The sequence below is a fragment of the Oreochromis aureus genome, linkage group 17 (genome assembly GCF_013358895.1).
Source record: "Oreochromis aureus strain Israel breed Guangdong linkage group 17, ZZ_aureus, whole genome shotgun sequence".
NCBI lineage: Eukaryota > Metazoa > Chordata > Actinopteri > Cichliformes > Cichlidae > Oreochromis > Oreochromis aureus.
Window position 1 is genome coordinate 17,344,217 of NC_052958.1, and position 25,036 is coordinate 17,369,252.

At 38.4% G+C, this 25,036-nt stretch overlaps 2 protein-coding genes across 2 annotated transcripts in view; one reads left to right on the forward strand and one right to left on the reverse strand.

Moving 5' to 3' along the window:
• Positions 1-7,431: 7,431 nt before the first annotated feature.
• LOC116325430 (endosome/lysosome-associated apoptosis and autophagy regulator family member 2-like) overlaps positions 7,432-25,036 on the forward strand; it is a 79,405-nt gene continuing 61,800 nt past the window's right edge. The window contains exon 1 of the mRNA XM_039601246.1: positions 7,432-7,661. Within this exon, the coding sequence (XP_039457180.1) occupies positions 7,554-7,661 (108 nt within the window). The 5' untranslated portion in view covers positions 7,432-7,553. The remainder of the gene's footprint in view (positions 7,662-25,036) is intronic.
• Positions 16,423-25,036, reverse strand: part of nrip2 (nuclear receptor interacting protein 2) — a 41,340-nt gene continuing 32,726 nt past the window's right edge. Inside the window, exons 4-6 of the mRNA XM_031746389.2 lie at positions 24,311-24,417; positions 22,257-22,309; positions 16,423-20,047 (exon numbers count right to left, since the gene is read on the reverse strand). Of these exons, the coding sequence (XP_031602249.1) occupies positions 19,931-20,047; positions 22,257-22,309; positions 24,311-24,417 (277 nt within the window). The 3' untranslated portion in view covers positions 16,423-19,930. The remainder of the gene's footprint in view (positions 20,048-22,256; positions 22,310-24,310; positions 24,418-25,036) is intronic.

Genomic DNA, 25,036 nt, shown 5'->3' on the forward strand with positions numbered 1-25,036 from the left:
GATGAGTAATGAAACTTTAATCGCACTGAAAGCTGTCCAGATTAACAAAATAATTTTCTGGGAATGCTGGTTTTAGTCTTACAGCTGTTAAATGGTTCTGAAATTATCTTGTAAACTGAGCTAGGCATGCTTATGCAGGGGGCCGTAATTATGATTTTGTTAGGCAAACTAAAGGTGTCCCACAGGGCTCCCTTATAGGACCTGTTTTATTTTCTGTTTTTATAGAAGCATCTTCATGCAGATGAAGCTATTTAAATTCCCTTTGTAGTACAAGAGCTTTAGACAGCATTTCACATCTTGGTTTTTCTTTACTCTAAGAAAAACTTTTTTTCTGGTTAAAAGCTAATGATAATGGTGGGTTTGATAAAAGAACATCAAAAAGCTATAAAATGTGGACGTAGATGATGCAGTTTTTAATGTCATTAAAGATGCTGTACAAATCATTTCACCCTGGAAAAAGAACAGTTTAAAAAAATTGTTAAAAGCCCTAAATTACCACGGCATCCATGTCCACAATGAGTTTACATAATTTTTTAACTACAACCATATCCACTACCAAAATAGGGCTGTTCAGGGGACTATTTTCTAAAAACTTTTACTTTAAATTGCAACTATTTTGTGTTATCTACATCACAGTTGTTCTGAATCCTAAAAGTACCCCATGTTGCGATTGGTATCTTTTAAATGTACTTAACTATATTTACCTCATCAGTTTGTAAGTCATGAAAAGGGCAAGTGGCCAAAATGTATGCTGATAGCTGTGTGAGTGGATGAGTCATTATTAAGTTAACCCCAGCTGTAAAGATAATTGCAGCAGTTGTAGTCATATCACAGTCCTTGCTTCAGTTACAGCTTGGTCTTTTAAATGAGTCCAGTAAGTTCACACTGCCTCATCTTTATGACCATCAAAGGTCAAGCAGGGCCCGGCTCATTTGTTATGCTGTTGTGTTTATGTATCCCATCAGATAAGCGTGGATTTAAGCTGGTTGGTTTGTGTTTAAACAGAGTATGGGACTCCTGTTTCCATTCGGATTTCCCAGGCAAAATGTCAGCCTGTTTAGCATGCAGAGCCTTGCCTGCTTTCCAGCAATGATTCCTGTGCTCGGCCGTGACTTTTGCTCTGATATTTTCCCCGAGCAGGCAAGCTGGACGTAAAACACATCTCAGACATCTGACCCTGTGACATGACCATGCAGGGCTAATAGCCTTGCCATGATGTCTCTGACCTCCTGTGTGTGTATATATGGACTTATCTGCAGCTATTTTAGCCACATCATTTCATGGACTGACTCGAGTTGAAGCCTAGTTTGTTTTGTTTAGCAGGAAATTGTTGATAGGCCACTGGGGATATCTCGTGTAGGGATTTTGTTGTTATATAGTGTGGACCAATGTGAGCAGTGTTGTCTTCGTGTCCCTGAATGTTATCACTTGAACACATTTCACATAGAAAATTGCAATCTGGCCTTTTATTAATGTGAATCTGGTTCACCTTTGAGGACTAAAATGTTCAGGTTTAGGATTTTTTTAAGTAACTGTTTTCATCAGATGACTGTTTTAACCCTCATCTCACTGAGAAGTGTGGTTTACATTATGTCCGTATGACTGATTTTTAAATATCATATAGTATCTATGGAGATTTAAATCTTTAAAAAATGTATGCTAAATTTATTTATGTTTTGTTCATTTAAAAAAAATATTTTTATTACATTTTAGGTCATTAATGTGGAGATTTGTATTATTACTGTTATAAACCCTAAATGCTGGCTTTCTAAAATATTTGACACCTCCAGTGTGAGACATGACTTGTTTTGGGAGGTCACAGGCTAAAATCACTGAGATGTGAGCATACAGTATACTGTGACTATAATGCCCGTGACGGACCTCTGCTCTGACGCATTTAATTGACTTTCAAACCCATCATAAGGATTCGGTCTATAGAAGCTGGCATGCCATGGCATGCAGCCACAGTCCCTTCAAGCCACTCTCTATACACTGCCTGCCTCATTTGTTAATATTGTGAAAATGTATTGCTTGCCTTCATTGGACATTTCATTAGATACAGCTGGCTAGCACCACACTGCCTTCAGAGCCATCTTAAGTCTTCCTGTCACAGATTCTACAAGGTGCTGGAAATATTGGTCAGAGATTTTGCTCCATGTTGAAATGATAGCATCCCACAGGCTGTGGTGTTTAAATGATGCTCATTTGGTACTAAAGGACCCAAAGTGGACTTTACATCACCACCAGCATCCTGAACCGCTGAGAAAGGCCAGGATGGATCTGTGCTTTCATGTTGTTTACATTAAATTCTGACCCTACAATCTGAATATTGCAGCAGAAATCAAGACTCAGCAGATCAGGCAGCGTTTTTGTAATCTTCTGTCAGTGAGCCCATGTGAACGGTAGCTTCAGTTTCCTGTGCTTAGCTGGCAGGAGTGTGCTCTTCTGCTGCTGTATCCCATCTACCTGAAGCCTGTGCATTCAGAGATGCTCTTCTGCATACCTCGGTTGTAACAAGTGATTATTTGAATTGCTGTCGCCTTACTGTCAGCTCTGGTCATTCCTGGACATTTTCAGCTGCCACTTACTGGATGTTTTTATCTTTTTTGGACTATTCTCTGCAAATCACAGAGATGGTTGTATTCGATAATCCCAGCAGATTAGCAGTTTCTGAAATACTCAGACCAACAGCCATGCCACATTCAAAGTCAGTTAAACAGCTATTTCCCCAGTCTGGATTCAGTTTGGACTTCAGCAGGTCATCTCAACCATGTTTACCTGAGTTGCTGGCATGTGATTGGCTGATTTGATTTTTTAGATAACAAGCAGTTAAATAAGTGTAATTAATAAAGTGGCCGGTGAGTTCATTTTACAATAATAACATGATATTTACAGCTTGGCAAAAACACCACAGGTAAATGAACTAAAATTCGTCATACATGATTAAAAATTAAACTCAAGATTTTAAGCTTGGGATTTTTTTTTTAAAGAAAATTTCAATGAGCTGAATGTAAAATGTTTATAAGAACTTAATCTAACTTTTAAAGGCACTTAAAAACTTCCTTTCTAATGCCTTGAAAGCTTAATCTGCTAAAAGAAATATAGCTGTTCAGCATGAAGAAAAGCCTCCACAGTGAGCTGAACACAACCCGACAGTCCAGCCCGGCGCAAAGCACACACTGAATCCTCCCTCCCTCCCTCCACAGCCTTCAGTGTCAGGTCACAGAGTCGTCAGGCAGCCGCTGTCAGATCTGTAAATATATACGACTGCTGGCGCTCAGACAGCCTCTTGTTCCTGTGAGAAAGTAAGAACACCCACAAATCAGGGGAAGAGATGTTGATGTGCCGTCTCTGTTCCCACAAGGTCAACTCCACTGATGGAGACCAATTCCTGCTAAAAATAACCACAGTTTACTACAAATTTTGCTCATTTATAGGAAAATATTCTCTGAAAGCTAGACAGAGCTGCAACTGCTGGTTATTTACATGAAATTACTTTCATATAAAGGTATTCAGCAGATCCTCCCTTTTTCACGAGTTTCAGGTGGTATGTGTTTGGCATTTTTGATTTAAAATCTACTGAAATAAACAGTTGAGGGTTATTCTAGTATAGTAGTATCAAACCTGAGGTCCACGGCCCAGAATTCCAATCCTATCTATCTATCTGTCTATCTATCTATCTATCTATCTATCTATCTGTCTATCTATCTATCTATCTATCTATCTATCTATCTGTCTATCTGTATATATGTATATATGTATATATGTATACATATATAGTCCGGGTGTCCAGGTTTCTAATAATTTATGTTACTATCTCATCAGCATAGAAAGGTGAAGCCAACACCTGACTCTTTTAAACCTGCCATTCTTTTTAACGACACACAGGAGGTGAAAGTCTTGGATGCAAAAAGACTTTGAGTGAAACAACCATTGGACTTGACTTCGGTAAACAATTTTCTTCTTTTTGGGACCAGAGGAGTCGCCTCCTGCTGACATAAAAAAACCCGCAGGTTTAAGACACTATGCTGTCACCAAAGCCAATGGCATCTCTCACAGTTTTAAAGAAATGGAGACACACTTAATTCCCTTTGCGCATGCTCGCCTTCTTATCAAGTTGCATGAAATGCAAGTCTGAAGTTTTTGTGTAATCTGTATGTAAAGCTTTGCTACTCATTGGATCAAGTCTTTATTTGATATCTGAAACCACGAAATGATTCTGTGATTAGATTAGCATCAAAAACCAGAAAAAAACAGAATCCTCAAAAATAATTCCCAATTTACACGAGGACATCTTTAACTTAGGTAATTTATTTTGCTTATAAAGCTGATATTTAACATATTTACATTAACTACAATTAGGTAAACATACTGGTTTTTCTCAGTACAAAAGCTCTGCAGTAACAAGCCATGCTGAGTCAAACAGTCTGTACATTTTAATTTCTTGCTCTTATCTTTTTTTCCTTTTAATTTTTACAAATTCTTTCTTTCTTTCACCCAAACCTTGGGAGTTCATATGAATTTGTGACAAGCAAATGTTTGAATTACTGCTTTAAAATAGACCCTATGTTTTAGCATCTTAATATGCCTTTATTTAGCATTTAAATATGTTTTACAGCTTTTTGATAATTCCTGCCATTTACGAAACAGTTAGGATTCTAATCAGTGAAAACACTTTCTGACCACAGGGTCTAATTTGCTGCACTCCTTTACCTGAATGTGCTGAAAATGAATTCAGTAAAATGCGTGCAGCTATTATATTTGATTGCATAACCGAGGCTGAAACAGGCTGAGACGACTGCTGATTAATGCGCTCACAGAGATCCTATTTACACGTCTCGTACGGCTTGAATACAATGCTGATGAGTCACAAATGGTTGGGACGGCCGTGTTTGCAGGAATACATGAGGATAATTATGCAGAGGCTGGCTTTGACAGACCAGCTCATCTTCAGACTGTGGAGCCCCGCAGGAGGTGAAGGAAATCACAAGAACAGCTGAAATGCAATTCAGGTGATATTGTTTACTCAAGGTGCAAGCTTGGGGTAGTTTTAATGCCACTTTATACTTCGAGTAAACAACATTTCTGAGATATATTTTCTCTCCACGGCATTTATCTCTCCAAAGTTCTTTTCTCCAAAGATGGATAATCTTGATAAGCTTAACCACCCAAAGAGGGAGAACACTTAACATAAGCTCCACCACGTCCCATCAACAGCCCCAAGCCACTGATGGTAACCACACTTGTGATTAACAGCCCACTTCTGACTTAATTCTACAACATTTTTTTGTTTCAGTGCACAACAGGAGATTTTAACAGTCAGCAGAGTTATCTCAGTAGACACAGGGGATTGCAATCTTACATGGTGTCTTATTATGCAATATTGTGCAAGTGTTTGATTTTTATGCAATGAATTTTATATCCACTCTTGCTAACAGCGTTTTGATCAGTGGAACAATGTGCTGCAGATGTGACAGGATAATGCTTATTTTTGATTCAGTGTCACTTTGAGGGTGAATAGAAAAGAAAGACAACCATTTTTCTGGGGGGAATTTATGTTGGAGTGCCTTTCTGACAATGCAGTCATTGTGACAGTGGAAGTTAAGAGAGAATGCTGGTACTTTAAAAAGGATTTTATGTTATATAAATATTCTACATAATTAACTTTGCACACAAGCTCCAGTCAGAGGATCTTATTATTGTTATTTTTAAAATTTTTTTATACTTTTAAAATATAAACAAAGAGAATGTAACATTTTTAAAAAATGTAATGCTGCATTTCAACATCTTTAAAATAACAATTAAACTTTACTTGTAATTCTTTACACCAATACATAAAATATATAATAAAACACATTTACTTTAGTAATATAGGAGGTATAAAAAATATACTAAATATAAAAAGAACTATAAAACTATACTGGATAAGTATAGATTTATTTAAAATGACATATTACTTTACATGGTTTTGATAGTTTAAAAATAAATGTTTTACCCTACTTTGGGCAACTTGTGTTAGCATCCTAGCATGTTTAACATTTTTGCATTAGCATGTTGAACAAAATGTAAAACCTTAATAGCAAAACCCAAATTTTACAATCAATTATAAAACTACTAAATCTGACACATTAAATGCATCTAGAGTTTTATTAGTGGAAGTGACTGATTGACATCCTAAATGACATGCTAATACAAGGACGATAGCATTTATATGTTAGCATGTAAAGTGCACCTAAAAAATGTACAAATCTATTTTGTGCTCTGTAATGATGAGCAGATTTCAGCATGTTTGCAGCCCAGTGCTAAAAATTGTTTTAGTATACATAGCTAACATAACACCTGTGGGGGAGATCAATTTGGTAGCTAAATCTAACTTAAGACGGTAAACTTCATTAGGGCTTCAAGTTGTGCATTATAGGTGGTATAATTTTAGTGAAAGATGTAAGCTGTTTTGTTTTGTGCAGTGTCGGGCCAATCAAAAACATGGTAAGGAGTCAATTGTCCTGTTTTTTCGGTTTTTGTTTTGGTTATTTTACATTTTGAGCCAATTTTTTCTTGCCAAACTTAGCCTTGTCAGCCATATCATAATACAACCGCTAGTTGCTGGGGAAAAATGTGTACTCCTGAGCCAACAAGTCAAGTGGTTCCTGGAGCTTGCTGACTTTTGTTCAAATCAGTTGCAAAAATGTACTTCACCAAAAAACTTCTATTGCTTCCTTCTATTTTACATGCATGTCTGCAAATCCTTGGTAGCTAGAAGCCAAGCGGCAATTCAACACGACAATGTACGATGCAAACTATTGTTGTACATCGGTGCTACAGCCGGAAAAGGCAAACCTTCTCCATTTCCAGTTTGTGTTGCATATTTAACAGTTTCAGTACAGGTTGGGGAGTATCTGTACAGTGTTTGTAGAGAAGTCCGTCACTTTCATTCAAACTACGACCGTAGCAATATTCTAGTGACATCACAGTGACACAAAGAAGTTTTTACCAGCTGATTAAGAAAAACAAGCAATTTCCAAGAAACATTTGCCAAACACCTGAGGAATATAGCTTTTTCCCTAGCGACAGGTGATTACCAGAGGGTCATTGACTAGTCTGTTGGCATGGTTTATAAATCATTTGGAAATCATTTTTCCTGCAACTGCACTGTGGGAGGCCTGTGTGACAGGGTTCTAATTCACCTGATTGTACACTGTCACCCTGATTGTCACACATCTAATATGGCAAACAAGTTAACATTGCATGGTTAGTGATCACATTTCTGCAAAAGATGCCCTTTGCTAACCAAGCTAGCCAGTTGGGGCTAGCATTAGCTGGTAAAATCCAGTTCTACCCTATGTCCAAATCAAGGGGTGACTTCCAGAACTGAAAAAGAGTTCAGAAACTGCAGGGTGGCCTTTCTGGATAGTTTCCACATTTATAACAACTCTGAGTGGGGTGAACTTTTTTTCCCCTAACCTATCCAACTGAATAATTGAGTCAAGGATGTGGCGTCGGTGTCTGGTATGCCTCATCCACTGCTTTGAGTCATTAAACTGGACCTCCTCACTATGTCTGTGCTTTTGGAGCCATTTGGAGCATTTTTAATGCCTCATCTGACTAAGAATATGGTTTGCTGTGTGGTACAGATCATCAAAGAAGTTTTTGCTTCAATTTTGGTGAGTCAAATTCTAATATTTGATTAGTCTTTTACACAGCCCTGATTAGCAGATATGTATGTCTCTGCATTGCACCTGTAAACTCAATGAATGCAGCTTGGTAACAAAGATGCCAGATAACTTAGCAACTCCCCCCTTTCAATCAAATAAGATAACTAATCTACACGTAAACCAAAAAAAGTGAACAAAAAAAGGTTCCGATTAAAAAGTAGATTAACATCTACTGTATGTTGCACAGAATTAACACTGAAGAATGCAAAGACCGAATGACAAATTTAATGTTCACATATCTATTTTGTTTTACATTAGCCTTATATCAGGAGCAGACAGTCATCTATGGGTATATATCTGTGAGTCTGTAAATACACCAGCACTTAGCTTCCTAGGTGGTCACAATATTTCACAACAATATTTTCACAGTATGTTTTACCACTTTTGAAGGAATAATGTGGCAGAGGGGATTAATGTGAAATTAAATCATGAGACACAGCTAATATTTGAGTTTCCGGCATGGACTCTGTGTTCTCTCCAAAAGCCAGGCATTAATTCGGTTTGAAGCTGTTCAGTATCATAAGTTTGTTCATCAAGATTTCACACAATTCTGTAGAGAAGCAGATTTAAGTAGAATTCACTGAAATAAACTGATTTGTAAAAAAAAAAAAAAAAAAAAAAGCATTTTCATCACATCTGGTTGATGGTAGTTGTTGTCTGTTTGCTGCAAAATGACTACCATCAAGTGCTGTCATTGGAGGCAACTGGACTTCTTTTCAGTTTGTGAAGATGTTTCGCCTTTTATCCAATCAGCTACTTCAGATTCGATGGAGATTCGCAGGTATTTAACCCCAATCGGTGTCCCGTCGGAGGTGGTCCCCTGACAGAACAAGAGGAATTGTTCTTTTGCAGAACCATATGCATTTGCGTATACTTACTTGGCTTTTGCTGGGTATTTCTTTTTTATTTGCCCAAATCATATATCCTTCAGCTTGGAAAATTGTTAAGTGTCTCTCGGTTTGCATTTTAATATCCTGGTACTTTAATCATTGGTCTTATTTGAAATACTCTGGAGAATCTCCCACTCAGTGGATCTGGATTTACAGAACATGCTGCCTCACCACTGATGACTTGGTTTGATTAACATCCCTGCTTTGCTCTGTGAAGTAAATACTTGTGGGTCATTCCTGCTGTGCTACTAGAGCCTGCAGGGATGTGTTTTCATCCCCTCACCAGATGGAGGGGATGATATAAAGCGGGAAGAGATGCTATTGATAGAGATGAAGGAAACACGATGGAGAAAGCTATTTCTAGTGGCGGGCAAAGTAAATAATGTTTTCTTTTCTGCAGTAGTCTTGCTGCTGGTGTGGGAGTGAACAGTCTGTGATGAGGATGATGGTCTGGCTGGAGGAGTGGGCTGTCAGCCTTTATCAAAGGTCTGCGACAAAAGCAAAGCTCTCCTGCCCACTCTAACCTTCCACAGTTTCTAATCATGTGAAGAGGAGCAGAAATCAAAAAGTGTATTTATATGAGCTGCAAACGATTCGATATCCTGTCTGGGCAAAAGATAAGTCACACACTTTGACTGTAATGGTAGCATGGCTTCACCTTGGCATTGTTTCGATAACCTTACACTATATCACAATAGAACAGTCGCCTTCATTGTAAAAGATCTGCCTTACTGCTGCAACCAATACAATGCTAAAGGTGCAACTTTTATTTTGAAAGCAAACGGCCTCTGTTTCTACTTTGCGTCACAGTTTCACTAACGATCGGCTTCTGTGCAAACTACAGGTGACCATGGCAACCTAACCTACCTATTTACAACCAGGTTCACCTAGCAACAGTCAGCAACCTCAAACAATTGGTCGCCAACCGTGAAGGGAATACCTATTTTTCCATAGCAGCCTATCCGGTTGTTTAAGTGATGACGTATGAAACCTGCTTCCGGGTCCAAACTACACTGCATTCATTAAGGCTGTTGTCTTTTTGTCTGGGTTTTTATTACCACTATTTATCGGCAGCACTTTTTAAAGCTCAGTTTTTAAAACCTAACTACAGCCCATCGGCTCACGGTTTACCAGGCACCAAATATTTGATCAGGTCGGAAAAGAATCACTCTGAGGCTAACAAAATTTGAATGGGTGCATGCAGCAGTATATTAATGACTATCCTCGTATTGTGGATGGATTATCTCCGGACTGAAGTTTGGTCTGTTTTCAGCATGTTTTTCCTGCCACGCAATCACATTTGTCCCTAACCATCAGTAACTTTACAACCATTGCTGCTGTTTAGTTTTCTGTCTTCATTTATGTCTGAAGTGATAGCAGAGCTATACATTTACGTTTTAGTTTTCCAGAAATCGCTCAGTCAGAACATGGTATGTCATCTTTAGATGGAAACTAGCGAGCTAACTCCCTGCTAACTTCTTACTCCGTTAAACGTCATAAATTCTGTTTTTCCTGGATCCCTGCGTGTTAAACTTTATGTTACACCTAGGAGAGAGCAGCCACACTGATCATTTTTATTAAAAATGAAATGAAAAAATTTAGACAGCTTTGACTCTCAGTGACGCCACAGTATTAGGAGTTTGGACGGAAACAGCTAATGATGTCGGACTTAAAAGGCAGATGGGTGGCAGCGGGTGGCTGACCAGTCTCTACGCCTGTGTGACTGCCAATGCATGTCAATAAGAGTTTTTCAACTTGATTAGTTCATTTATCAATACCCGATTAATGATGTAAGTGCTTCCTACAAGTTTTTGAACAGTACATGAGCACAAACAAAGAACTTAAATCAATTCAATTCATTCACCTCCTTTCTAAGGTCCAGATTACTCTGGCTAATGACTAATTATGCACTAACAGGAAGGGATAACGAGCATTTTCCATCATTATTTTTTTTTTTTTAATGGCAGACAAACAACCTCTTTCTTTCTTTTTCTCCTTCATGTATGTGATGCAGGTTTGAGATTGGACCGAACTTGTATATGCACATAATAAAAGTGCTTTATTCATTAAAAATAGCTCCATTATAGTGCAAAAATTATTTTTAAAAAACCCCACAACCCAGGTGAGACCTGCTGCACTGAATACCTCCAGCTCTAAATGTATATTGATTCGCTTCTGAAAACATATTTATTATATTTTCCTTTCCTTTCCTTTCCTTCTTTTTTTTTTTTTTTTAACTTTTTTGCATATTTGTCACACATGTTTCTCATGATCAAAAACAATTTTAAATTTTAGGCAAAGATACAAAATGCAGTTTTCAAATTTAATTTTTTTTTTATTAACTTTTTAATTTTTATAATTTTTTAAATTTAATACATGAAAAAAGTTATCCAAACCTATTCTTCAATCGTATGTGAAAAAGTATTTGTTTCTGCTTGTTTAACAATTAATCAAATGTGATTAGCCACATTTTCGGAAAGCTGAGTTCTGTTTAGTTCAGCCACATCCAGGCCTGATTACTGCCAGACCTGTCGAATCAAGGAATCATTAAATACAACCTGTTTGACAAAGTGAAGTAGAGCTCAAAAAGCAACACATCATGCCATGATCTAAAGATGAGAAACAAAGTCACTGACCTCCATCACTGTAGAAAGGATTACAAAGACATTTCTAAGGGTTTGGGACTCCAATGAACCATGCTGAGAGTCAATATGTGCAGATGTAGAAAACTTGAAACAGTGGCGAACCTTCCCAGGAGTGGCTGGCCTACTAAAGAAGAGGTCACTAAAGAACTGATGGAACCATGAATTCTGTTCTGTTCTACCAGAACATCCTGAAGGAGAATGTCCGGCCATCAGTTTGTTTTGTGAAGCTTAAGCTCACTTGGGTAGACCAAGTCCATGTCTGAATGGCTCAAAAACAAAATAAAGGTTTTGAAGTGTTCAACTCCAAACTTAAACCTGATCGGGATATTTTGGCACGACAAAACAGACTGTTCTTGCTGGAAAACCCTCCAGTGTATTACAAACAGTAAAAACTGTATTTTGTATTTACTTGTCTGATATTAATATTTCTTCATATTCATTTGTATTTGATTAACTGTGATGTTTCCAGAATAAGTAACGTTAGAAGTCTCGTCATTTAAATCTATAATCTTGAAAGGACCGAAGGTTAAACTTGGTTTATCTGTTTAATCACATGTCTGCAGTTATTGCTGGAGGCAGGCAGAGGCCAAGATTTATCTGTTGTTACTGTGTGTGTGCTGATCCTACACCTGAGCTCACTTTCCAGTAATTTTCTACCAAAGCAATTACCGAGGTGGGTGAGCTAAAAGAGTAGTTACTGTAAGTTTATGATGGCTTTAGAGCCTCGGAGAATTCACTGGTGATGAATAGCGAGCAATCACTTTGAAACACCGTGTTATTATATGTGTGCTTTCAGTCCTCTGCGTGGAGATTTATATTAGTCATTCTCTTGTGAAGATTGGTGCGCCCCCTCTGCCGTAATCTCCAGTCGAGAGCTGCCCTCTGAATGGTAAATATGCATATTGTATGGGAGCATGAGACATTGTTTTATGCAGCACTTCTGCTGCTGGCAAAGTCACCGATGCATAAAGCTTATCTTAAAGAACATAAAGTCACAACAGACCCTTTGATGTGTCCTCTCTACCATGAGCCAGTGATCAGTTTGTGGTTTATGTTCAAAGCATCTGCTGCACTTGAGACACTGCATTGCCTTTTCGGTAACAATACTTGACTTCTGGTACTTTCCTACCGGAGGTGTTAGCAGCTCTGTGTTGACAGGATGTGGTGTGCAAACTGACTCAAAACAGGGGAGGGGGTGGTTTTCTTTAACAAGGTTCGTAGTAATTTTGTGTTCCTGTAATGTCCTTTCCCCCACCGTGTTCCCCGGCTTAGCGGTGCGAGGAGCTGTCACACGAAGCGTAACAAAAATAAAGCTTCGTGTGACAGCTCTCACAATATCAATGCAGTTTGCTTTGTGAGAAAACAGCCAGAAATGAGGCACCCGCCTAATGCAGATGTGTCCCTGAACCAAAACAGTGTTTTGACAGATTTTCTGGGCTGTGCACCTCTAGGTTCCCAGGTGCCGTTAGTTTCTTTTACATGATGCAGTTTTTTTCCTGTGCTTGTCACACTGACATCTGTAACACGCAGCATTATGGGTCTTTGTTTTTTTAGTTATACCAAAGGGATAGATGCAAAAATAAGGACTTCACTTGACACTTGCCTTCAACAGTGGGTGCACAAAGACCAGGAAACTAACACCAGAGTCCAATTCATTTTAGTTTTATTTATAGAGCGCCAAATCAAAACAACAGTTGCCTCAAGGCACTTTATATTGTAAAGTAAAGACCCAACAATAATACAAAGAAAACAGAGAAAACCCAACAATCATATGACCCACTATGAGTAAGTGTTTTGGCCATAGTGGGAAGGAAATTTGTTGAACTGATCATTTTCTTGTATTGCACAATGTTGCCCCTAGGCAACAAAAATATTTTGGGAAGGGGGTGTCTGAAATAAAAAATTGTTTTTTGTCAATAAAATGGCCCAAAGCGAGTCAGTAAATGATGTTAAGTCATTTTTAGTATGTACTATTAAAATGTGTACAGTAGAGGGTTAAATTCGATTCTAGGTTTAACAGGGAACGTGAACGATAAAGGGAGAATAAAGAAATGACGTTATTGGGAGAAATATGCTCTCTCTTTCCATTTTTGGATCAACTGAAGGCTTTTCTGTGAGTTTTTAGGACATCCTAATAATAACGAATTACTATTTCATTTCATTTATTGCTTCTAGTCCAGCCTAGAAGTAATAAATGCATGGACTAGTTTTTAGTCATCTCTCTGAGATAGGATGGTTCTCATTTTAGAGCTGTTGCACAAATGTAAAAAATCTGTCCTACATATTTGTTTAATATGGACACTGAAGGACATATGCTTGTCAAAAAAGACCCCCCCCCCCACAGTGCTACTGGAGGCCATCAGTCCCTGCAACAGCCCTCAGGTGCTTGCCTGCAGCTGGCCCTGAGGCTCCCTCTGTAGCCTCTTTCTATCAGTTCTCTTTCTGCATCTACCTCTTTTTCTAGAGGAAGACAGAGCTAGTCCGTATTTGGAAACCTGTGCTTCATCTGTAAGAAAAAAATATGTAAGGAGAGATTCATCAGGGCATGAATCAAAAGTTATTTAGTTAAAACCAAAAATTGTCATCAAAGATAAAGCTTTAGCTGCATTAACATTTAGGAAGTTTTTATTACACTCAGCTATGCAATGACTGTGAATGCTTCGAGATGAACCCACAGGAACACCTGTGAAAGGAAAAACCTCTGTGATATCTGACATGTTATCAGCTCTTCTTTTAATTTTATCATCAGATGGAGGGACCAAGCTTTTTTTATTTTCTTTGGACTAAGCTGCACTAGCATGTAGCCTGTCCCATGGCCTTATCAGATACTTTCACGCAGTCTAGAAAAGGGTTCGGCTCAGATTCAACAGTCTAAAGAGTAGGGCCAAGTTATATGCAACTTCCTGTACCACCATGTTAACATGAGTACGTTCAGGCTGAGGGGATTTAAAAACAGTTTATCTTCTCCTTACATGGTGGTCCATACTAGTTATGGTTTACTAGTGATGGACAGCTGGTTAGCTTAAACACAGGCTTTTAAGAAATGTTTTTTAGGATATAAAATTTGCCTCCATGTTGGTCAATGAGAGTCTACAAAATACTTTTACAGTAATGTGCTCATGATTTGTGTCTTGCAATAATAAATGCCAAGGCACATGTAGACCTGCCCCACAACACAACCTCATTAACATCCATCACCCATCCATCCATTATCTGCTGTGTATCTGGTCTGGTCACAGAGATAGTGCTCTAAGCAGAGACGTTCACCTTCCCAGTCACCTCCTCCAGCTCCTTCAGGGAACACCAAGGCACTCCCAAGCCAGCTGAGAGATATAATCTTCCCAGCATGTCCTGAGTACAGCCCTTCTCCTGTAGTACATGTTCAAAACACCCAGCAGGCATCCTAGTCAGATGCCTGAACCATCTTAGCTGGCTTCTTTCCATGTAGAGGAGTAGCAGCTCTACTCCGAAGTCTTTCTGAATGATCGAGCTCCTCGTTTTATTGTTAAATGAAATAAAAGCCCAGCCTATCTGCCATCTCATAGGTGAGGATAGGAATGTAGATAAGTGTTTTTCATGCTGAGTATTAATTGCTTTTTATGCTGCTGTACAGTGCAGTGAAACAGCATTTGCCCCCCTATTTTTTTACATATTTTTCACACTTACATGTTTCAGATCATCAAACAAATTTTTAATATTAGGCGAAGATAAGCTAAGTACTAAATGCAGTTTGTAAATGATGATTTCACTTAGTATAGAAACAAGTTATCCAAACCTCCTGGTTCTGCCGTCCTTGGCAGCAAGACCTGCAATCAAGCATTTGTGATAATTGACAAGCACATCACTGTGGAGGAATTTTGCCCCACTCTGCTTTAAAGAATTGTTTTAATTCAGCTACACTGGAGGATTTCCCAGCAAGAACCGCCTTTTTAATGTCACACCAAAACATCTCTATCAGATTTACATTCGGTGTTGGCCACTCCAAAACCTTGTTTTTGAGCCATTCTGACATGGACTTAGTCTACCCAAGAGAGCTTAAGCTTCAGGATATGAACTGATGGTTAAACATGCTCCTTCAGGATTTTCTGGTAGAGAGCAGAATTGATCGTCCCATCAATTACAGCAAGTCGTCCTGAAGCAGCAAAGCAGCCCCAGATCATTACACTACAACCGCCATGTTTGAGATGACTGTGGAGGAATTTTAGCCCACTCTTATATGCAGAATCTTTTATAATTCAGCCAAATTTGGACAGTTTATGAGCCTTTTTAAAGTCATGTCAAAGCATCTCAATCAAATTTAAGTCCAGACCATGTTTGACTGTTTCTATGATGTTCATTTTATGAAGTGTTGTGTTAGTTTTACTCCTGATGTAGTAGAACTTTTTCAAAAGAGTCCAGATTTTGTCTCGTCACTTCACAGAATATTTTCCCAAATGTGCAACAAATTAAGAAATGAGGAAGTGGCAAATTCGTTTTCCACTCCACGTTATATTATATGTATAGCTGACTTGGCCTATGGTATACATTTGATAGCTACTGTTATATAGCATATAAAAAACCCCACATTAACATGTTAACACATTTAATAATTCCTTGATTTTAATAATGCTTAGATGTAATTTACTGTAAAAGATTGGTTATTGGTGTGTTCCTTTGAAAGAATTTCTAAAAGAAACAATTATCTATAAAGCACCAGAGACACAGCTCTCAGTTCAGATATGAAGACTTCTGTCTTTCCTCTGGTTTTCTTTAAAAACACTTGAAATGTTTCGTCTTGTGCTATAGACCTAAAAGGACTTGATCTTACTACATATTCAATGGGAATTGGCTTGGGTCTCTGTCATGGAAAAAAAGGGCAGTACAGCAAGACGGGAACCTTCAATACTCAGGCCAATCAACTGTCAAAGGCCCCTGGTGGTGTGGGAACATCTGCTTCCTCTATTCTAACATGACATGCTTCTTTATATAGCAAGATGTACCAGTAAAGGGCACATACATGGGTGTCTAGCTACTGCAGAACATGGGAATCAATGTTCAGGCTGGTCTGTTTAGTGGAGTCCTCCCACAGCCAGTCTGCTGAGATTTTAAATTAATGCCCCAATGCTCCATTTATCTAAATAGGCCCATCGCTCCTCTGTGTTGTGTCTCCTTGTCATAAAATTATGAATGCCAAGCTAGCCAGAATACATACTTTATTAGGCAGAGAAAATACTGTCCAGAAGAAGAAAAACACCAAAAATAAATTTCTGTCATACATCGATTCCTCTCACACGTCATAGGAAGGTCACTAACACAACAAAGAGAAACAAATATTTCCAATCTGCACGTTCATGACCGCCAAGAATAGGCTAGATGGTTGCTGTAGCACGGTCAAAAAGCGTGGAGCAGCACGGGTGTTGTTAAAGCAGAGCATGATGGTGCTTTCGGTGAGCACATCTGAGGCAGCTTCCTTACTCTCCACACTATGAAAACACATACAAGAGAGGCAGGTGGCACTGTAGTGGGGAGGCAAATCAGCAAACATGAGGCATCAAGAGTGAATAACATCAGCCAAAAAATGGCGGCAAATACACAAAGAAGATCAGTTGCCTAAATGAAGATAAGCTTGAAGAGGTGCCTTGGCACAAGTGCAGCCTTAGCCGAGTGGTTAAAATCTCCTGAAAGAGTCAGAAAGGGAAGGCAGCGGGGGTCGGCTTTTGGCAGCTTGTTCTGACCGGAGCTCGCTGTACCAGTTTTGGGACGATGGGACCTGTTCCACTTTTTTCCCACGTGAAACAGGAGCTGCTGTTATAAGATGGCAGAAAACCCTTCTGGGCTTATAATGCACACACATCCAGCCCCTTCAGACTTTCAACATGACACAATCAGACTAGTACATAAACATGCAGACTTATACAAAGGCAGAACTTTACAAAGTCATGCAGATGGAATGTTTTGATATTTCTGACTCTTGATATATTTAACCGGCTGGCCTTAAGTCTATTTTTATATGAGGAGATTTATAGGGAACTACCACAACTCAGTCTAGGCCATCGTGACGGGCTGGAAAGTGTGCTCTTGGAAAACATAACCAAATCAGTCTCTTTATGAGGGAAAAAAAGAATGAAGGGACTTTACAAAGCTAAATATATCTACTTGAGAAATGTTTCCTTAGATCTCTTGAAATTCTCTATGAGAACCAGTCTGTGTCTTTAAGGAGGTAGCCTGATCCACACTTAATTACACTAGAATCCTAAGCTTCTCAACATTTTCTTTTAACACTCAGGAAATAGCTTGAAGACTCTTCGTTTTTGTATGAGGCGTGTCGTGTCTTAAATGTAGTTTGGGAAATGTGCTTAATACAGCTTCTACAGCTTCATACAGCATATTGATGACAGCAAGAAGACTGACACCGGTCTGTCTGATAAATATAAGGCTACAGCCAGGAAATGTTGATTTAAAAAAACCAGCCTGGCTTGGTCCAAAGGTGAGAAAAAGAAGCCTTCCAGCACCAATTAAAGCCTCACTAATGAACATGTTAAGGCAATATGTTAAATCCACTGATTCCAGGGGTACGAGGTAAGATAGGAGAGGACCTTTGTTAGCTTGACGCTCTTGTTGCACACAAGACCATCTGAAAGAATAAAGCTATATCATCCAATAGAGTTTAAAGAGTGCAGATAAAGTTTAAAAATAACTGGAAAAAAACTGTGTACTTTGCTGAATACATGCGTAACTATTGGAAACTGTTAGTTAAAAATAATGAGCAAACAGATGGGTACAAGTTAGGGATAGATGGAGGAAAACTATGTAGATACAGCTGTGGAATAACAGGTAAAAAAAGAATAATTGCTAAAGAGTGGAAATAATAAAGCGTTTATATAATTATTACAGTTGAGGATAAATGTGACACAGTATGCAACATTCCTAAATTTTAATTTTTTACTTTTGTTTCCTAAAATTTGAAAATTTCAAGGTTAACATGCAAAAATCAGTTTGTATTTCTCTGTTTTCTATGACTATTTCTCTTGAATATGTCAAACTGTTTGTGTCTTTTGAATAACTATGGTTCAGTAACCATTCAAATTAGGTAGATACACGTAAATTATTATATCACTGAGGGAGCAGGGGTTTTCCCCTCGTAGGTGAAAGTTTTACTGGAGGAGGATTTGGGGAAAAATATTATGCTGTTTAATTGCTGTTTATGAATCAGAAACTGTTCGGTATACTAATTTTTTTGCATTTGCAGACAGTTAAGATAACAAACAATGGAAATACTGTTTTTCTGCACAACTGTGATTATTTGTTAGCAAAACTGATAAAATAAATTGATAATACCTGAAACAGATACATAGCAATTCAAAGCCAATAGCTTTAAGTTATACATAGCCAGGTAAAATTACTGATATTAAATCAAATATTCAGGTAAAGTAAAGAATTGAACTAAAAAAAAACAACTTTAAAATAAACATTAACTTTATAAACTGGAAGCTGGAAACTTTCCAAGTTGGAAGTTGGAAAGTTAGTTGGAAATAGCATGGAGTAAATATGATAACTTAAATCACGGGCACGTGAATTAAAGTTGAAGCAGGTCAAAGCTGATGGGTCAATGGTGTGATAGCCAAAGCAACAGATAATTGTCTGGGAAAAAATTCAGCTGCTGGCCACAGCTATGAATGAACAGTTGATACTGATGGCTAAAGATCATAGCTAAAGAGTGAAAACAGAGTAGCTAAAAGCTGCCAGACAAAATAATCAAAATAGGAGAAAGTTATATACAAAAAGCTAAAATTTGGAGTGGTTGAAAAACACAATCATTATTTTGCCAAATTTATTGGAAAATGAAAGAATGGGTTGATGTTGCTAGCTAAACGTCACAGATGGTGTAAGTGGTGGAGACCTGTCTAAGTGGATCAGTCTTAATAGCTTTTCAAATAAATGGTCGACACACATAGTTGATAAATCCTAGAGTATGACTAATGTTTTGGATCAGTTGCTAAAGTATTTGCTAGAAGAAAGTTAGGTTGGAATAGCAATCTGGTTTCATCTATAAAAAGCTTTAAAAAAAACTTTAATATGCTTATATTAGTTTTTGTCAGCCTTTATATTACGTACAACTTTTATTTTGTACATTTAGTGTTCGTATGGTCTTCAGAAATTAGCTGTAATATGTTAAATAGTGAGTTTTAATGGTGCTGATAGGCTAATGTTGTTGCTAAACGTTTCCAAATATAAAATTATTCCTTTAAGAATATCTTAAGTGAAGTTGTTTAACTTCGCAATTAACTTGTTTTTCATTCACTCTATGACTCAAAGTATTTTTTACAGTTAAATCACAAAATATTCCACAAAAAATCACTTTAAGGATTATTATGGTTTTCCCTTTTAGTGCATTGGTGTATTTGAGCAGCTCAGCAGACAAATTGGTTTGAATATATAGTCTAATCACAAAGAATGATTAAACTTACAAGACTGGATTTTCCTCTGTTTACTAGACTAGTTTTATATAAGCGATAATCATGGTGAATGTCTTAATTCTACCAACACAAAGATGTAAACTCAAGCACAACTGATGCAAATGCTCATCCATGTTCTGGCAGTGAGAGACACGGTGACCCCACAGCCCAGACATGAACAGCATCGTGCCGCATTGCTGCAACCAAATAGGCTTTAGGAGGACGTGGTCGCTGCTGCCGAGTCGGTCTCACAGGTTCTCGTTGGTGTCGTGTTGGCACTGGCTGTCGGTCAAGGGGTTCAGGAAGGGCAGATCCTCGCCACAGCCCTGCAGCTTCAGGACCCGACTGCTCAGATCCAAGCAGCACTATGAGAGGAGTCACATGGGGAGACATAATTAGTACGCTAAATATTTAATCACAGATGGCCAATCTTGTTTCACAACACACATGAAAAGTTGGATAGTTTATTGCACTTAATACCTTCAGATATATTTCAATTTAATAATCTAAGATCGAAAATTGTGTTTATTCTTAAATTTTGCTAGAGTAGCTTTGCATGATTCATATCCAAAATAATCAGCTTCTGAAAAAAGCAGCTGTAGGTTCCTTCCCTCTCCCTATATGCCAGTTTTCTTCTGATTAGTAGCAGAGTCGGTGTTGTGGCTTCTGAACTCAAAGCCAGGGCTGTGAGTCTTGGAAACTAACTTGGAACCCCATGGCAACCACTGGTCACTATGGAAACAATGCTTATTCCCCAACCAGTTGACAAGTAGTTGCTGGAGGCAGTTGCTAGGTGAAACTGGTCACAAAGAGGTACAGAGTGCTGCACAAAAAGAAATCTCATTGCTTTGGTTGCTAACAGAATGCTGGAGCCTGTAGGTCACATGGAAGATACAGACTTGTCTGCAACTACTTGCCATCTCTAAAGTAAAAGTTGCACCTTTTTAAATGTCTTGGTTGCAGCAGCGGTTGTCATAAGGTCTTCGACACAGCATTGTTTTTGCAACCACTCGCCAACTGGTCAGGGAATATACTTTTTTCTCTAGTGACCAGTGGCTGCCAGAAAAAAAGGCACAAAAAGGCAAAATAACATCATGTGACACCCCTTCGATGAAAATGTATTGGCTATTACTGGATTCAACAAATGAAATTCAGCTGAAAGTAACCTGGAGGGCAACCTGTGGAACGTTTCTGAAACAGGCCCCCATATTTTCAGCATGATTAGCTCCATTGAGTGGGTGGAGACAAATGTCAGGGCTGATTTGCGACATAAAAATAGCAACAAGCGTGAAAGGAAAGGTTAACAAGCTGGTAGTGAGATCTGCATTAATCCAGTATCGAACTTTATACGGTGTAACGGGAATTATACCATAAATATTCATTCATTTTGTTGTGTTTTTATTGAGTAATTTGCTTCATTTTTCTGATTCTTCTGTTGTTGGTTGACCATAAAGCCTCCCTATCACTGAACTTGATTATGGGTTACTAATAAGTTGCCTGTTTGGCCTACACATCTGGCTAACACACAGCAACTCTTACCCTTCCATGCATCCAAAAAATGTTGGTGGACCTTAAAAGCAATAAGGTCCCCCAAAGGACAATCAACAGGACTGCCATAATGCATAAAAGGAGTTTTTGATTATAAATTGTCCATAAATAACAGGAAAATGTGTAGACTTGTGTTTAGCACGGTAACACAGACACATTTTAAATCAGTAAAAATCAACCAGAATAAAATAAAGACTAGTAAACCACAGTCTGAATAAATGAATGAATGAATGAATAAATAGAAATATTGTGTTTAGTTAACAGTTCAGGGTTATTTTATGTCATAAAAGTTGAAAAATGAATGATAATGAATTGAAATTTAAAGCGCAGTCTAACACTTTCTCTATGAAAACAAAAAGACTTGGGACATTGATTTATGAAAGCAGGGATGTTTTATTCTTCGTCCTTCTGTTAAGCAGCTTTTATATTACATTTGTGCTGGTGCAGGCCATTAATCACAATTACTAACGCTGCTTATGAATATTTGCAGGGAAAGCCAAACACCGGAATGAGCTCGGAGCTAAAATGTTCATCTTACCTCACACAGTCCTTCAGGGCTGATCTACAAAATTGGAGCTCATGTTCTTTTCACACCCTGAAGTCTCACTTTAATTAGATCTTCCAGGAGATAACTAGTTGCCTGATTATGTAATGCTGAAATAAACGAAGGACTACTCTCAAACTGCCAGCTTGTCTTGTGATTGGATTTAGATGTCATATTTCAAATGTGAATATTAAACATTTCACATCACAGAATGTCCAGAATCTCCTCATGTGGGATTTATCTGCACAGCGGGTGCCCGATTAAATGCTGTGCTATAAAAACAACATGACCCTTATGCAATAAGAACCGGCATCTTTCCCCCTTACATGTTCAGTTCTATGAGAGTATTTCTTCTTCTCCCCTTTTTGGTTATTTAAAGCTTTGTGACCATTTCAGCTTAGCTGAGTCTGTAAAAGGCCCAGCACACATCAAAAGATGCGATAAGGCTCACAAAATATGAGAAAATGAAATGAGGATCTTACTTTAAGTTCCAAAAGAGTCTGCAGACCCAGGCACAGCTCGAACGCCTCGTCCTCTGAAAGGGAGGAAAAGGAGGGGAGAGATAAGGGCAGAGGGAAGAGAAATACATAAACTGCATTTCAGTCCATTTTGTAAGCTGCTTCCATTTCTTAACACCTCATCTGAAAATGCATTCATTAGCCTGAATCCAGGTTAAGTCATCAGCACACTCCATATTCATCCGTGTGTTAATGAGCGCTGTTAAGCATATGTACTTGTGTGGGTGGTGGCAACGTGAGAATTTAATGCGCATGAAGAACCCTGGATGCAGGTATGAGGGATTTAGAGTCGCTGGAGCAAGTCCACAAAAAATACAACAATAACAGAAAGCAGTCTTTTTTGTTTTTGTCTCTGTGAGGACTGAATGTTTTCACAGCAAGGGAAAAGTAAGTAAAGTAAGGGCAATTGCATGACTTACGGGCTCCAGATTAACTTTAAAGGAACATTTCAACATTTAAAAAACAGATTATAGCTCCTTGCAGGGACTCAGATGAGAAGACTAATAGCTGCATGTTGGAAGCAGCATTTTTAGTTTTAGATTTAGCGTAGCTCTGTCTAAAGGTAACAAAATCCACCTAAAACCACCTCTGAACCTTTTATAAATAAATATAAAAATGAAATAAAAGTAACTACTACTTAGTTACTACTTACCACTACTACTTAGCAGTAGGCTAAGCTTGTACCAGGGTTTATTTAAGGTTATCTTAGATCCCAGTCACAGGAAGCGACAGGTGTTTGCAGACAAGTTTTCCATGCAAACTACTTTGCAACAACGGCAAAGTTGGGAACAAGGTTAGGATTCATGTCAGTCTGTATGTTAAATACAAAGTTACACTAAGGAAACAATTGAAGCTGTTTTGAGAAGCTAATGCATTTACATAAGTGCTGCAGGAAATAACAAATGTGCTGGGCACTTAATCACTATTGTTTTTAGTATCATGGCCAACCACAAATTTCAAGGACTAAGCTGGATCGATCCCTAAAAGGAAAGCAGCCTTTTTATTGACAAAGATAACCTCTGATTTCTGCTACCGGAGGAGAACAGTGAGTCAGACAGACACAAGTTTTTTTTTCTCACTTCTTTGGACCTGTACTTGACAACCTTTCGAAGAATGAAACCAGAGTACAAGCAGGGAGATGTGTGACAGATGAGTTGCACTCATCAGCGCAGGGTTGCAATGTTTTGGCGATCTGTCTGACAGACTGGCAATCTATCCAGGGTGTTCCACATCTCTCGCCCTATGGTAGCTGGGATAGGCTCCAGCCCCACTGTGACACTCATAAGGATAAGCAGAAGAGGATGGATGGATGGACACGCAGTCTTTTGTAAACCTTCACTAGTCTTTTTGAGACTGATTGCAGCCACAAAGTATTTGGAGCAAGTTTGGGTGATATGTACATTTTTTCCAACCGACATTCATCAGTCCAATAAATGAAGATAGGCAATATATTCACGCAGGTGACTCTTTGATGGGCGGAGCAATGTAATCATGCACGGACTGATTTGCGCATTTAGAACACAAACATGGAAGAACTTGTTGCCAAAAAAAATACAAAGAGGCTGCCATCCTATTTTTAATCATAATACCATAGTGCCATAATGTGCTTCAAGAGTTGAGAGCTGCAGTGCTCATTACTGTGACTGCCATCAAATCCTTTGCAGGTAAAGGGATTCAGGAAGTTGAAATGTGAAGAAAATAAATCTTTTTCTGGTACCAGGGTGCAAATTTAAACACCACAAGGCTTTGTGGTTTTCAGGAAAATTCCTTTCACAGTCTTCACTTTTGCACTATTAAGCCTGAAAATTTTGGCATTTCTATTCCTTAAAAACCATTGTGTTAAAAGTTTATTAGATTTTAGTGAAATTTGCTCCACACTTACCTCCACCCACACAGGTGAGACCTTCAGTTCTCATTTATTGGCATCAAGAGTTCATACACAGCTAATGTTATCCAGTTAAGGTCACCACTTTAAAAATCTTGAAATGGTATTCATTATTTCACTGTGATATTTTTACCTTTAATGTAAGCTGAACACTGGACTCTCTGTGTGCCCAGCTGCAGCTGCAGCTCCGTCACCGAGCTGTTCACGTCGCATGGTGAACTGGCCTGTCTGGGCACCAGTCTAGCAACACACACAGAGAGATACGCACACACAATAAAGAATGTCTTCATCAGTCCAAAAAAGCCTTCGTGGGTGTTTTATGTCAGTACATCTACCTACAGCAGCTTCACCTCACAAAAAACAAGTGCATCTGATTTTTATTAAAATGTCAATCAAAAGTTGGTGCTGCTGGGATTTTATTAACTAGGATCATGAAAAGCAACAGAGGAGCAGATTTTACTTTTAATCAGCTACCTTCAGATTTTAGATGTTAACAAATATACAACTAGCTGACTAGTGCTTAAAAATACAGCCACGGGTGACTGCAAGCAGGAGCAACTATCCATCTCATAAACAAGAACAGAATGGGCAAGACGATGTCTGCTCAAACCAACACGGCTCTGCAGTAGGAAATGAACAGCTTCCATTGGGTAACCGCTGCAGTGATTAATGTGTTTCTTCTGGCAACAGGTTATTAAACCCTCACTGATGGAGTGGTGAGCTTCTCTTTTCTTTAACAACTGCGCTGGAAAAGCTGTTACTCTGTTTAAGAAGGGTCAAAGTCTTGGCCCGCATCAAGCAAAGAAAAAGAATTACATTAATGCTGAAAAAAATCTTCCAATCGAGAGGATTCAGAGGG